Raw genomic sequence first — 13,877 nt, 5'->3', positions numbered from 1 at the left:
CGTGACTTTGCTCTGGTTGAGTGCAGTTTCCTCTAGAAGACATCAGCTGTTCCTGTTTGTTGGATTCAAGATAAATAAAGTGAACCTTTTTTTATTTGCAAAATGAGTAAAAGAGCAGTTTTTTAAATACTAAAACTGTACTGATGTTGTTAAAACTTCTCCGCTTTCCTCATGTTTTTTTAGCTTCCTTTGACATCTCTTGCTCAAGATAGCAAGCTAGTATGCATCCATCTTCTGTGGGACAATATCAACCTCCACCAAGAGCCAGGGGAGCCCCTGTATATTTCTTGGAGAAATCTCAGTAAGTAAAACAAATGTTACAGAAAGGGAGCAGAGGCTGTGGAAAGAAATGATTGTTTTGTCCTGTCTGAAGTGTACACAGCCCATGGAGTTGGAAAGCCTTTTTTAGTGTGTGAAGTATCTGCAATCCCTCAGGTACTTAACATAGTCTCAGTGTCAAATTATTTGTGAAAACATCTCACTGATCTGCATGGAAAGGTGTGTTATCTGTTCTTTATATGTAATACACTTAAAAACAGGGTGGGAGGATTTGCACTAGATGTGGTGCTAAATAAGCTTCACCCGATTTGAATGTTTCATGGCGTTATCTGGTTGCATCTATCAAGACATGAAAAAGAAGACTGTATTACAAAAAAGTATCTTGTGTTTCTACAAATGAATGAAAGGTCACGAGTCCCATTAATATGTACATGTGACAGCCTACTTGTCTGTCAAAAAGTAAAATCCAAGAAAGCTTTTGTCTACCAGGTTTGGAAGCAACAAAAACACAGGCAGACTGGTTATGAGAACTTTGGGATTTCGTTACTTCTGATCAGAAAAAAAAACCCTTTGTTGACCTAAACTTCTCAGTCTGTGTTTTGACTTTTAAAAACTATACTAAAAACTATGTAGCATGCAAATTCTGGTTCTAAGGAAGAAAAAAGAGTTAGTTGAAAAATGTCCTAAAAAAACCCAGACTGATCAGAGCTCAGAATAAGATGTGGTGTTTCCCTCAGCTTCTGCAAAAGCATATTGATTTGAGCATATTACAGGAAAAGCATCCCTAAAGTATTCAGACATGAATGAAGATGCATAAATATATGTATTTATGTAAATAAAGGAGGAAAAGGCCTGATTTATATGTGGAAGAAAAGCAGTAGTATTGTAGATAAGCTCTACTGCAGTGTCAGAAAATATTTGGAAACAGGAAGTTACATGCGTAAACCATTATATACGACCATTTTATGAAGATTTTAGGTTGGTATGATTATGATTACTAGCCTTAGTCTACATTTCATTTACATGCTTACTGCCTTTATTTTTTTTGCCAGTAAATGGACTTACTATTCCCTCACAAGTCACTGTTTTCCAAAGAATAATAGTTCAGTGTTATTCTGGAAATGGCAATGTAAGCAAAAAATTATGATGGTAAATGTCTTGATGATTTTCTTTCCTGTTTGACGCAGCTGTGCATTATCTACTTTAATATGTAGCCCAAAGCTATCAATGAATTGTAGGTGGCTTTTAAAAAGGGCTTTGATAAGAAAAGTTTCTTTGAGAAACTTGACAGTGTTTTCTTTTGGTTAATTTCTTTTCCTCTGTATAAAAATAACCTTCTTGGAGTGAATTTAGTTTTTGAAACTGAAGTACAGCAATAAATCTAAATCTGAGCTAAGAAACCATTACAGGCAACATCTGATACAGTCTTTTGTATTTCTCTCTCGTGTGGGAGCTCTTGCACATGGATACTCGATCCATCCTGTCACTTCCCTGGTGAAGTAAAGACTATAAGCAGACGAAGCCTTTCCATTGTAACAGATTTCTGTAGATGGAGTAGAGGTTCTGTATATATATCTCAGAAGTGATTATTAAAGTGAAAAAAAAAAATCTTTGCTGTTTTAATAATCTATACTGCTGCACTTCCCAGATTCTTCTGAAAAGAGACCCTCCACAGTGACAGAAGACCAGCAGGCAACAAATGCTTTGTTGGAGAACATCAAACTAAGTATTCAACACAATAACGTTGTTAAACCAATCCACCTCCTTCTGCAGAAAGTTAAGCCAGATGTGAAACGGCAGAGGTAAATGGATAATCTCTTCTTACCTTCTCCCCACTCAAACAATGTCAGACTGCATACACTTCATAATGATAATTCCATAAGGACCTCTCAGGAATACTCAGTTTCATTTGTGTCCACTGAGCACTGTGTATATTTGTTTATGCCCGTGCTCACAAACAGATGCATTCTGTAGCCAGATGCATAATTCATCCAAATCACATAGATGAACGTAGCTCATTACTCTAAAATGGACACTTTACAAATGAATAAGAAAAAAGTAGATAGTGACTATGCAGATTTTGTTGTTGCTCCAGATCTAGCAAATTGATAAATACAAGTGTTCAGCATCCTGTTGCAGTGTCTGGAATATTCTCCGAGCTACAGAGTTAATACTTAGTGAAATTCTACCAACCTGGAGTACTGGCTAAGAAAAACAAGTACAGCATGATCTGCAAACGAAGGGACACATGTAAAAAACACTCGTACAGTATGTTTTGCCATCTGCACTGCAATTCAAAGAGGGCTTCGTACAACAGCACAGCCTCTGAAGTAAATTACAGCAGATACAAGATGTGTGTGAAGTCTATCATGCTAAGTCATCTTTGCTTCTGTGGTTTGTAGTTACTAAAAAGAAACACCAATTTATCTGCTGAGAGAAGAATCTTTGAGTTCCACAAGGAAAAAAAATCAATATCTAATTGTTTATTGATGTCTAGTTCTGAGATGGATTGTGACATTCTGAAGTACGGGTGATGTGAAATAAGCCTACTCCCTGTACTTCACTCTCAGGCAGAAATGAGTTAATAAATAAGTGGTGCTTGATTTTATATTTCTTATTATTTTTCTGGAGTTTTTAATGGTGCATTTGGTGGTGAGACTTTTTCATAGAAAATGTAAATGCTGGGATTTGGCGATAGCGTAACTTCATGTATTAAGGAAGAACATTCAGGCATGAGAAAACCTTAGGCTAGTAATCATGTAGATCAGTCACTTTCTTCACAAGCAAGATTAACAGAACAGTTTTGGAAACTACTTAACGGAAGCTTAGTATCTTCAACATTGACTTTCTAAACTTAGGATAGTTGATGCTTTCATTGACTTGCTCTTCAAAATATTTCCTAGGAGTTTTTACAGAGAAATTCTTTTCCTGTCTCTGGTGTCTCTTGGAAGAGAGAACATTGACATTGGTAAGTAAAAAATACTGTGAAATTAATACTACCTGTGTATGAAATATGTGAATACTTTATATGCAAATTAGTGTATAAAATCAACCTTTCATCCATGAGCTTCTAAGTAACTTTCCAATTGCTGTGTTTTAGTGAAAAGTACTGTGCTGTCTCTCTTCAACCAGGTGTTGCTTTTATGAAAATGTAGTTCAGATGGGGCCATTAATTTTGACTTTGCTTGAAACCAGTAATCAGTTATTTTAAACAAAGTTTACTAGCTTGAAGCTTTAATTCCTCATGTCTGAAAACTTTTTCCCAGATTTGTCTATCTTTATCCAGTCCACATATTAGACCTATGTGATCTAGTCACCTGATTGCCCACCACTTCCTGATCTCCTCTACCCTGATTTCTCTTTGGTACTATGCAAGCAAAGGGACTCCCTTATGGAATGTGACAGGGGAAATACCCTGGGGACAGGCAAACTGAACTGTGATAAAAGTAATGAGCCTCCACTGTGGTGCATTGATGCTCCAGTGTGAAGTTGCTTTTCAGGTTTCCTGAGAGGATGGATTTGGAAAAAAAAAGTCAGCAGCTACTCAAGTTAGTTATTTTGTTATTATATCAAAATCACCAGAAGTATGTTATGGGAAGAGTAGCGTGCACTGTACAGGGTTTCTTAAATAACTTCAACTATGCTTTTTCTATTTCAGAGGTCTTTGATAGTGAATACAGACTTGCACATAAAAATCTACCAAAGGACGTTCTTGAAAAGATGCAGAAAATTGATGCTCCACCAAGCAGCAGAGTTGAGTGTTGCAGGAAGTGCTTTGGAGCACCTTTAATATAAGAAAGAGGAAGACACACGCTAATCTTAATGAGACGAAAGGAGAGGTGAACAAACCAGGAGCATGGTGATATATACACTTGGAATCCCAAAAGGTGGTGACTGAGCAATTTGTCAAAGCAATTTCATTGAACTACAGCATATATTCTGGTCTTTCATCACATGAGACACAGTGTAAAGTATGTTAAAATGTTTTAAAACTGTTAATAGGATGAGGTGGTTTCAGTGATTGATGTGCGTCTTTTTATTGTAAATACTTGTCCTTTTCCTTCCTCAAATCTTTCCCTCACAATATTGATTTGGACAAAAAGGTGATGATTAAACAGCAGCCTAGAGTTGGTGACTTCTTTAAGAGCCACCAAGATTTGTAGATTTTAATGAAATACCTTTCCTGCCACAAAGTACTTAAATTCTTCACCACTTTTTAAAAATGACCTTTACCTAAAGAGGGATCTTTCTATTGGTGTGCAGCATGTATGTATGAATGTAAATATCTGAGTCCTTGGATTGGAAATTGCAATCCACGAGCTTTTGTCAGATGACAGTACCTAAAATTGCTACCCTTCCCCTGACCCTTGTCTCAATCTGTGTTCTAAATTATCTTTGGCTGACTTTTTCGTAATGTATGTCTATAGTTGTAAAAAAACAGAAATTTAAACTCTATTTCCCTGTATTCTCTATCTGACAAATTAAAGATCCTATGAACGTACTGCTGCTTTCACCAAAACAATGATAGGCTTCTACACTAAGCAGCTCAGAAATGGATGGCTTTCTAAAAATCAGATAGGAAGCCTAAATGGCATTAGGCTACATACAAGGTTTGTCAAACAGATACTGTCTGAAAAAAAATATGCTTTATACTGTATGCATGTATGCTTAAAAAGTGTCTTTTCCTTGAATTCTTTATCACCCTCTCCCATGGTTTCACGCTAGCCTGTGGGTTAATTATTTTGCACTGATAGTCCAAATTCAATATTTCAATTAGAACATATTTATAAATGTGGTCTTCAAGGTATGTAGTAGCACAAGCAAAGTGCTTGAGTGCGTGATCTAAAAAGATTAATGCATCTTTTGGATTGCTTCTGGTAGATAAGACACTTCCTCACCTCACATATCCGATTGACTACAGTAGTCATAGTCTTGGCAAGAAGAGCCTGGATAGTGGTGACAGTTGAAATGTTTCTGTTACTTGAGGAATATGATAAGACTTGTTCCAGGTTTTTTGCTGAGATTTGATGGTGTGGCTTTTCTGATGGAGTTATTCCTAGAGGAAAAAAAAGAGTAAGATTTGTAGCATGTTAAAGGGGCATAGCTAAAACTATAATCGCATCTGAGTATGAATGTATTTACTTCATACTACTTTCTTTCTTAAAAATTTTCATTCTCGAAAATGATGAGGGATGAAGATCTGTCTGGAACAGCTTCTACATGAAACAACAAAACCAACTTTTGTTTTTTCATGAGGCTAATACAAAGGATTTGCACTATTTGTGACAAAATACATTTGCATGAGGGACTGATTCCTTGTATTTTGTCTAAAAGTGCTGATCCTAAGTTAATATGGGGATATTGCCTGGACAGATTCTCTCCTGATGAAAATGTTGTACTTTCTCAACAATTAAAGGCAAAAAAGCACACGCTATTTTTTTTTTTTTCATTCTTTATTCTTTGGGTTTATGCATGGTTGCTTGCAGATATCTGACCTACATCACAATGGAAGAGTAGAGCTTGATTCTTCATATTTTCCTCTCTTCTCCTATTACATAATTGACATGCACGGTTCCATCCTTTTAAAGTAAAAGTCTCTCTGCAGCATTCGTTAAGACAACTTACACTTCTACAAATCAAAACGGCAAATTTTCCTGTATAATTCTATACTGATCTTAAACACAGCTATACAAAGACAATTTTTGAGTGCTAAATGGACAAACCATGTGATTATGTGATGCAACTTGCCAGGAATCAAGTTTTAGTTATCCTTAAATTCTCCCAGCTCATTAAATTAACACAGAAAATCTGTCCAGTGAGTGCTGTTTTAGATAATTGATTACATCCAAATTGTTTTAAACCATTGTAAATAATACTATTATCAACTAAATTCTGTGAGCATATCACCTTCATTTTAAAACAAACTTCTCATCTGTTACTGAAAATATAGATCGATCAGGCAGTAGTGGTGTAGAAACAGCAGAGCAGATTGTGTCACAGCATACAGTGCTAAATGTTAGACTTTCCTCAGGTATATACACTAAACAGAAAAACACCTGAAAGCCTGAGGGGAAAAAGGACAGCTGCAGGATTGACCTTACTTTGATTTGCTCCTGCATATCGGCTTTTCTATACACTACAAATTAACTTCTATTCCTGCAGTATGTACCTGGATTTCAGAGTGGTAGGAGTCCTGCATGTAATTACTTGAAATCTTTAATCTGCCTGTTGAAATTACTTCTTTGCTACAGAATGACGAAAGTGAGCACTTGTTATTTTTAACTTGGATTTTTTTAACGCCTAGTTTTTAATAGCTAATCAGCTGGTTCTCAAATGAAATCCATAGTTCAAATGAAAAGGGAGATCTCTGAAAGCCATTTGTTTATTAAGTTTTCATATAAGGAGGTGCTTTTTTGGTGGGAAAAAAAAAGTTCACAGAAATTTGAAAGGAATTAAGAACTGAGTGTTTTTTTCCTAGTTGATTTCTCTCCTCTTAAATCCACGATGGCACTTCCTGTTCTTCCTTTGACTTTTAGGTCTCCTCCTACAAACAGCAGGTGAAGACCACAGTTTTTCCTACACAAACCTCCTAAGATGTAGGCTTCCCTTATTTGAGTGCTGAAAGAACTGTGAGCGTGCTTAAGAAAAGGGCATGGCATAATATAGCTTAGCATGGCTCAAAATTTGTGTGGTTGAGAATCTGGCCAAAAATAAAGAGGGAAAAGTCTTCAAAAGTTTTTTCTGTGTGCGTTGCAAACACTTCTGTCTTCTGAAAATTGGGCACTAAAGGCATAACAAGTTCTTCTCTGCAGGTTAGTAACAGCATGAACTTCTTGGGCTGTACAGGAATGACTTAGTTACCTACAAATGCTTCTAATTTGTTTGACACCTGACTCCCAGTAATGCCAATTTGTCTGAATCCGTAATGCGTGAATGACCTAGACAAAGCGTATTGAAGGAGGAGCGTGGATAAGCTTGACCTTGGTACTGTTTTCCTCTCAGCGTAAGCAGAAAAAGTAGCATTTTGATCAGTCTCAAACTCTCGCCTCCAAATACTCTTTGTAGTAGCCCAACAGCCAGTGTTAGGAGGAGATGGCTCTTCTGTCTGTGTTTTGGAATTCTCACGCATAGATGTGAAGAAAATGGTTGCAGATCGGTATTAACTTCAAAACCTGCCACATGTGCACAAAGTAAGGGTGAAAACATAGCTAGTTACATATGTGGATGCAAACTATCAATGAATTTCAGGTAAGCCCAAGAACTTAGAAAGTTTGTGTTGGAATAACAGTTATCACAGAGAAGCTCCCTTCAGTCGTTGCCCTAAGGATGCTGAACTGCAGTCAGTTCCGTGGAGAACATACTATCGTGCACCTTTCACCCAGCTATAAAACAGTTACATACAGCTTGAGTGCTCATACCAAAATAGCTGGGTTTTGTAGAATGAAAACAATAAATGGGGTCTTAAAGGTTTAAAATCAGGATTCTTAAATGTCAGAGTTTTCCTTTGTGAATCGTAAGTATATTCTGGCACATTACCAAGACACAAAAACTTTCAAAACCCCATAGGTACAGGAGACTGATGTGGCTGCAGTATTGGCACAGTAATGGGTACCAACTTTTACATGTTACTAGAAGCATCTGTATGTATGTTACAGTCATATCCTGTCTTCACATTTTATGTAATTCAAGTTTAGGCAATAAATTTTAACGGAAAATATCTTGTTTAGTATATGTGTTTCAAACTAAATTCATTTGTTTTGCAAGTAATTAGTCTTGTTCCTAGTGGAATTTCACATTGGTTAAGCTCAAGCTACATTGCACTTGTGAATGAGTAATTTTATTCCATTTTAACTGTGAATTAATGGCTCTTTGTATTGCTGCAGCTAGAAGAATATACCTTTCATTGAGTTTACTGCTTGCCTTGAATAACTGCAACATAGGGGATATTTTCAAAATGTGTATTAAATTAGATCATAGAAATTATATTTTTAAAACAAAATTGTTAAAACGTAAGTAACTGAAGAATCCACTCAGTAGTTTTCTCTTTTTAAAACTCTTAGTTCAACAATTATTTCAATGCAGATAACTTTATTTCCTTAAATGGTAAGCACGTTGTCTTATTCACATAACTGTACATTTTCAACAAAGGTTTTTTTCTTTTAACTAATAAAAACCTTAAGGTGCCTTCTGTATATCAGCTTTTCATTACGGACCTTTTTAAAAAACAAACACACACCCTTGTAACTTTTAAGTCTTGAGACTGAATGGCTGAATTGGACTCCAGTTCTATGTTCTACTGTGCTGTATATTGTGATGCATATGAGGAGAGAAACGGATGGGCTTTTTATTTGTTCTTTCAGTCTGCATCAATCAATGGTGCAAATAAAAGGGATTGTTTGCTGGTTTTAGAAGCACATTAAACTCCTTTTAGGAGCTTAAAATAAACTGTATTGTAATTAGGATGAAAGGACATAGTGTGAATAAATTACGAATTTACTAAGTGAGCTGGGAAGCTTTCTTTAATGCAATAAAATTTGCACTGGTTTATAGACTGTTTTGAACTGTTGAAAAATGGCATCCATTTACCGTGCTTTGATTAACAAGTGTTTCTCTGTAATGTTTTTGTATGATTGACAAATGTTTGAGTTTAAAAGGGCACTCTGCACATTCTGAATTCTGCATAGATATCCTAGACTAAGAAACAATTTTTAATGTATTTCCCAAAATAAAATATGTATGCATCCTGTGTACGGATTTCAATTGTTCAGCTTTTTTGCCATTGGAACTTAACCTGCTTCACAGAATTTAATCTTAAATGCAAATTCAGCCTATAGTTGGGCTTTCGGCTGTTGTGGTTTAGGCTGCTCTGGCATCTCCACTCAGCTGCTCACGCTCCTTCCCTCAGAGAGGTGAGAGGAGAAAAATGGAATAAAAGGACTGAGGGTCAAGACAAGAACAGAGGGAGCACCCACCAACCATGGTCCCCGGCAAAACAGACTCGGGTTTCTTAAAACAAAGCAATTTATTAACAGTTACTTGAAAGGACAAAGGGAAACAAAACTGGTTACTTGAGAGGATAAAAAGAAACAAAGCCAGATCTTAAAAACAACACCTCCCCCCCTTTCCTTTTCTTCCCGGCTCTACCTCCTCCCCCAGCAGCGCAGGGCGACAGGGAATGGGGGAGTGCAGGTCAGTTCATCCCATGTTGTTCCTGCCGCTCCTTTCTTAAAGGAAGACGAGTCCTTACACCATTTTCCCTTGCTCCAGCGGATCCCCTACTCATGAGGAAAATCCACAAACTTCTCCAGTGTCAGTCCTACCCACAGGACGCAATCCTTCCCCATCGGATTGCTCCAGTTGGGGCTTTACCACAGTCGCGGATTCTTAGGGAGCTGTTACCACAGGGACTCTAGATGCCTCTCTAACTTGTTGTGTGTCCCACGCTCCACGACCATCCTCAGGCCCAGGCATCTCTTCTCCAATGTGGCTTCTCCCAGGGCTGCGAGTGGGTCTCTGCTCCACCAAGTCTGCCCTGGCTGCAGGGGCTGCTGCCGTCTCGCCACCAGTTGCAGGGGAAACTCAGCTCCAGCAACTCGTCCCACTCCATCCTCACTGACCCAGTGTCAGTGTGGCCATTTCTCTCAGATCTCAGTCCTCTCCAGGTGAACTCAGCCCGGTGGGCACCCTGGGAGCAGGGCTCTCCCCGTGTTCCCCCAGCAGCTCCGCCACCACCATCCTCAGCAGGTGGCACCGGCCCAACACAGGCAGCCGCCTGCCAGGAGCCAGGGCAGCGCCCTCCTCCCTTCTCTCCTCACTCCTGGGCAAAGGCACCTTTTCCAGTTCCTTTGTCCCAACTTAAATAGGGCAATTCACAGAGGCACCAATTGACTCAAACCCCGAGGGGGATGGCAGTCCAACCTGGTGGCCAGAACCAGGTCTGACCCAGTTCCGAAGCCAGGGAAGTCACAGCGAGCAAATCCCCTCTCCTGCCACCAGAAACCCTTTCACACAAACCTGCACAACTGTCTTTTTTGGGAAATGTTTCATGGTACCTCAGTGACTTCCGAACAGTGGGAGAGCAGAAGCAGTTGGTCGGGGGGGAGGAAAAGATGGGATTCACTTGAGGACACAAGAAAGGATGGCTCTGCAGCACCTTAAGCAAGCCATGGGGACTAGCAGAGGTAAGCAAGCCTGAAAAAAACAGGCTGAGGGAGGCAGAATCCATGGAGATCACCTTTGCAGGGAAGTCACGGACCCTGGCTTCCTGGTGATAGAGCTGCTGACCAGGAAAAGCATCACTGGGTGGAAACAGGTTGGTGGCTGTACCTGGCAGAACACTTCCAGGAGTTCTGGTTTCTCCATGGCTTTGTGATGAGGGCACTGGGTGATGCTTTCAGCGATGCTTGCAAGAGACACTGGTGGACCTCCTGCCTCATAACATACTTGCAGACTTACATGCAGTTTCTGGGTGGTTTTTTGTGTTTTTGTTTGTTTGTTTGTTTTAATAGGGCAGGGGGAGAAGAAGAATAAGGCTGGGATGAAATTTAAGTAGAAACTGCCAGTTACTGTCAAGTGCTTCAGGCCTTCACAAGTGACTGTCTTTCAACGTGCCTTTTCTATGACAGTCAGTTCATTAATCTGTTAGTAAAAATAGGAATACCAGACCCTGAAGATCCTTCTCTCTGAAGAAACTGGTACGCATAGCACAAACTGGTAGCTTGTGGAGAAGACTCGTAGTAAACTCTTCAGGCCTGTTTTTAGGCAGGGAGCTCAATAACAGTCTTTTGGACTTTTATAATCTTGTTGGCATCACTGTGACTTCACTTGTTTTGCTCTGACTGCTTTTGTCACCGCTGTCTTTTTAATAATGCTGCCTGGTAGAAATACTACACTGCCTTCCTGAAATTGTGCCTCTGATGTGGCTTATGGAGAGAGGAAGCTGAAGGAGGGAGGGTGTAACAGACAGGAACAAAAGCTTGCCTTTCAGGAACCTCCAAAGGAGCATAAACACAGGATTTGGGTTTGAAACCATAGGGAGGAGCTGCCTCCTGTCTTAAAAACAGGTGGGAAACTTGAAGGAGTGTGACAGTAGAAGACAGGAGCAGAAGGAGCTGGCTTACGGAAGCTCTGATCCTTCATGTGATCAGAGCTACCATCAGAATACTCAGTAGTAGTTGTCTCTACAGAGCTAGGGAGAACAAACTTCTACTGTCTAGAAAGAGGAGTAAAGGAAGAGTCACTAACCTGCCAAGCTGGAGAAAGTCCCATGCAGTCCAAAAGGAAACACACAGGCCCTGCTTCTGGGTAGGAATAACCTCTTGCACCAGTGTGGGCTGGAACACTACCACAGAGTCCCTGAAGCTTAAGGTGTCTCCAAGTTTGCAGCTGAGCTTCAAGTGTGCTAAAAACTTTGCCCTTAAAGACTGTACTACTACTGTAGTAAAATTGGGAAAAGCACAGGGGCAGAGAGCAAGTTCTACCTCATTAACCTCTCCTGAGTTGAGGATTTGATTTATCCATCATCTAAAGCCATGGTGAATGCAGGTGCCTGGAAAAAAATCCAGTATGGATTTACTGAAGGCAAAGCATGCTGGATTAACTTGATCACCTGATACAACAAATAGCATCTATCAACAAGGGGAGAGCAGTGGATGTTGTTTAGCCGGACTTCAGCAAAGCATGTGACAGTTTCCCACAGCCTCCTCTGGGACAAGCTGGCCAGACACAGACCAGACGGGTGGTCTGCAAGATGGGCAGGAAATTGTCTCACATGCTGCACTCAGGGGGTGGTGATCAATGGTTTCTACTCAGGCAGCCTGTCACAAGCGGGTTCCCCAGGGATCCGTACTGGGACCCACGCTGTTCCACATCTGCTTAAATGATCAGGACAAGGGAACTGAAAGCATCCTCACCAATTTTCCTCATGTCACTCACCTGGACAGGCCAGAAGGGAGAGTCATCTTTCCAAGAGACCTGGACAGGCTAGAAGAGTGGGCCAGCAAGAACCATATGAAGTTTTAACAAAGACAAGTGCAAAGTCCTGCACCTCGGACGAAATAACCGAGGAGCCCAGCACAGGCTGCGACCTTTGCAGCTGGGGAGCAGCCTTGCTGAGAGGGACCTGGGGTCCCTGTGGGCAACCGGCTGAACATGAGCCAGCAGGGCACTGTTGCAGCAGCCAAGGCAAACAGGATCCTGAGCTGCATCTGCAGGGGCATTCCTGGCAGAGAGACATGATCATTCCACTCTACTCCGTGCTTGTCAGGCCACGCCTGGAGTACTGGGTCCAGTTCTGATCTCTGCAGTTCAAGAAAGATGCAGACTGGTGAAAGTGCAAATGAGCCACAAAGATTATCAAAGGGCTGTACAAACTGCTCCATGAGAAAAGACAGAAGGACTTAGGTACCTCTTTCCACTCTGGAGAAGGCTCAGGGGAGACCTCACCACATACATAAAGGTCAGCTACAAGGAGGACAGAGGCTCTCTCTTCACAAGGAACCACTTGAAGAGAACAAAGGGGCAAGAGGTACAAGTTGCTCCAGGAGAGGTTTCACTTCAATATAAGGAATTTTTTTAAATGGTGAGAATAATCAACCGCCAGAACCTCCTCAGGGACATGGTAGATTCCCCATCACTGCAGGTTTTCAAGACGTGACTGGGCAGGGTGCTAGGTCATCTCATCCAGGCTCTTTTCCCATGAAAGGTTGGACCAGATGATCTTTTGAGGTCCCCTCCAACCTGGGCTGCTCTGTGATTCTAAGGTTCTAAGTCATGGTATGCCTGATTTGCACTTACTTAGAAACTGAGGACTGGAGAAGGAAGCAGCAAAGGAACCACAAAGGAATAGTCAAGAAAACAAATGACAGAAAAGAGTGCAGGAAAGTGGTTTTTTTTTTTACTGGGGATTAGGCTACATAGTTCCTGCCTCTGACAAGGCCACACCTTCTCACTGACAGCTTGACAAAAACAACCAGCACCCCACCAACCCCACTTTTTCCACCCACTAACACAACTGAGTATTAGTTGCACTGCTTCAGAGAAAGACTTAGCAGCAGCCTCTACAGTAGGGACATCCTCATAAGAACACCAGCCTCTTCCAGGACACACTAACCTCGGCGTGAGCTTGGTGATCTTGACCAGAGTCAGTGCCTCTCAGTCACATGCAAGTACCTTTTCCTCAGATCCAAAAGAAAAGGCTATAGCGTTAAGAAATTAGTCATATTCTCATTTGCAGATTATTGTAAAATCCTCAGCACTGTGAATTTAGTTGAGTCCTAATCTCACACTTGCTCAGGCTTAATGGGGCCAATATGGTTATCTTCACTAAAAGAGCCCTGTTTAAAGTAAAAGTGTAGGTCTTGAACATGGCCCCCATTAAAAAATACACCAAGGTATCTAGTTCATCTTACGTAAAATGGGACATACTTGAAGAGTGACGAAAACGAGCCAGCATTCTAATTAAACTCATGCTTAGCTACTATGGCTAACCCTGTTGGCATTTTTGTATTATGTAGTTGAATTGTCATTCAAGAATAGTCTATTATTATTCTACGACCTGAAGAGTTATACTGTGAAAGACAGCTTAAATGGAAGCTTGG

At 40.4% G+C, this 13,877-nt stretch overlaps 1 protein-coding gene across 1 annotated transcript in view; it reads left to right on the top strand.

Annotated features, from left to right (window-relative positions):
• The window catches only part of DENND4C (DENN domain containing 4C), an 84,489-nt gene extending 75,513 nt beyond the window's left edge, over positions 1–8,976 (top strand). Inside the window, exons 30-33 of the mRNA XM_086629129.1 lie at positions 184–301; positions 1,928–2,081; positions 3,183–3,247; positions 3,938–8,976. Of these exons, the coding sequence (XP_086485255.1) occupies positions 184–301; positions 1,928–2,081; positions 3,183–3,247; positions 3,938–4,074 (474 nt within the window). The 3' untranslated portion in view covers positions 4,075–8,976. The remainder of the gene's footprint in view (positions 1–183; positions 302–1,927; positions 2,082–3,182; positions 3,248–3,937) is intronic.
• Positions 8,977–13,877: the final 4,901 nt, after the last annotated feature.

Source organism: Tauraco erythrolophus, chromosome Z (genome assembly GCF_009769465.1).
Source record: "Tauraco erythrolophus isolate bTauEry1 chromosome Z, bTauEry1.pri, whole genome shotgun sequence".
In the NCBI taxonomy this organism is placed as follows: Eukaryota; Metazoa; Chordata; class Aves; order Musophagiformes; family Musophagidae; genus Tauraco; species Tauraco erythrolophus.
Note: the sequence above shows the minus strand (reverse complement) of the source record. Positions and strands in the feature narration are given on the sequence as shown.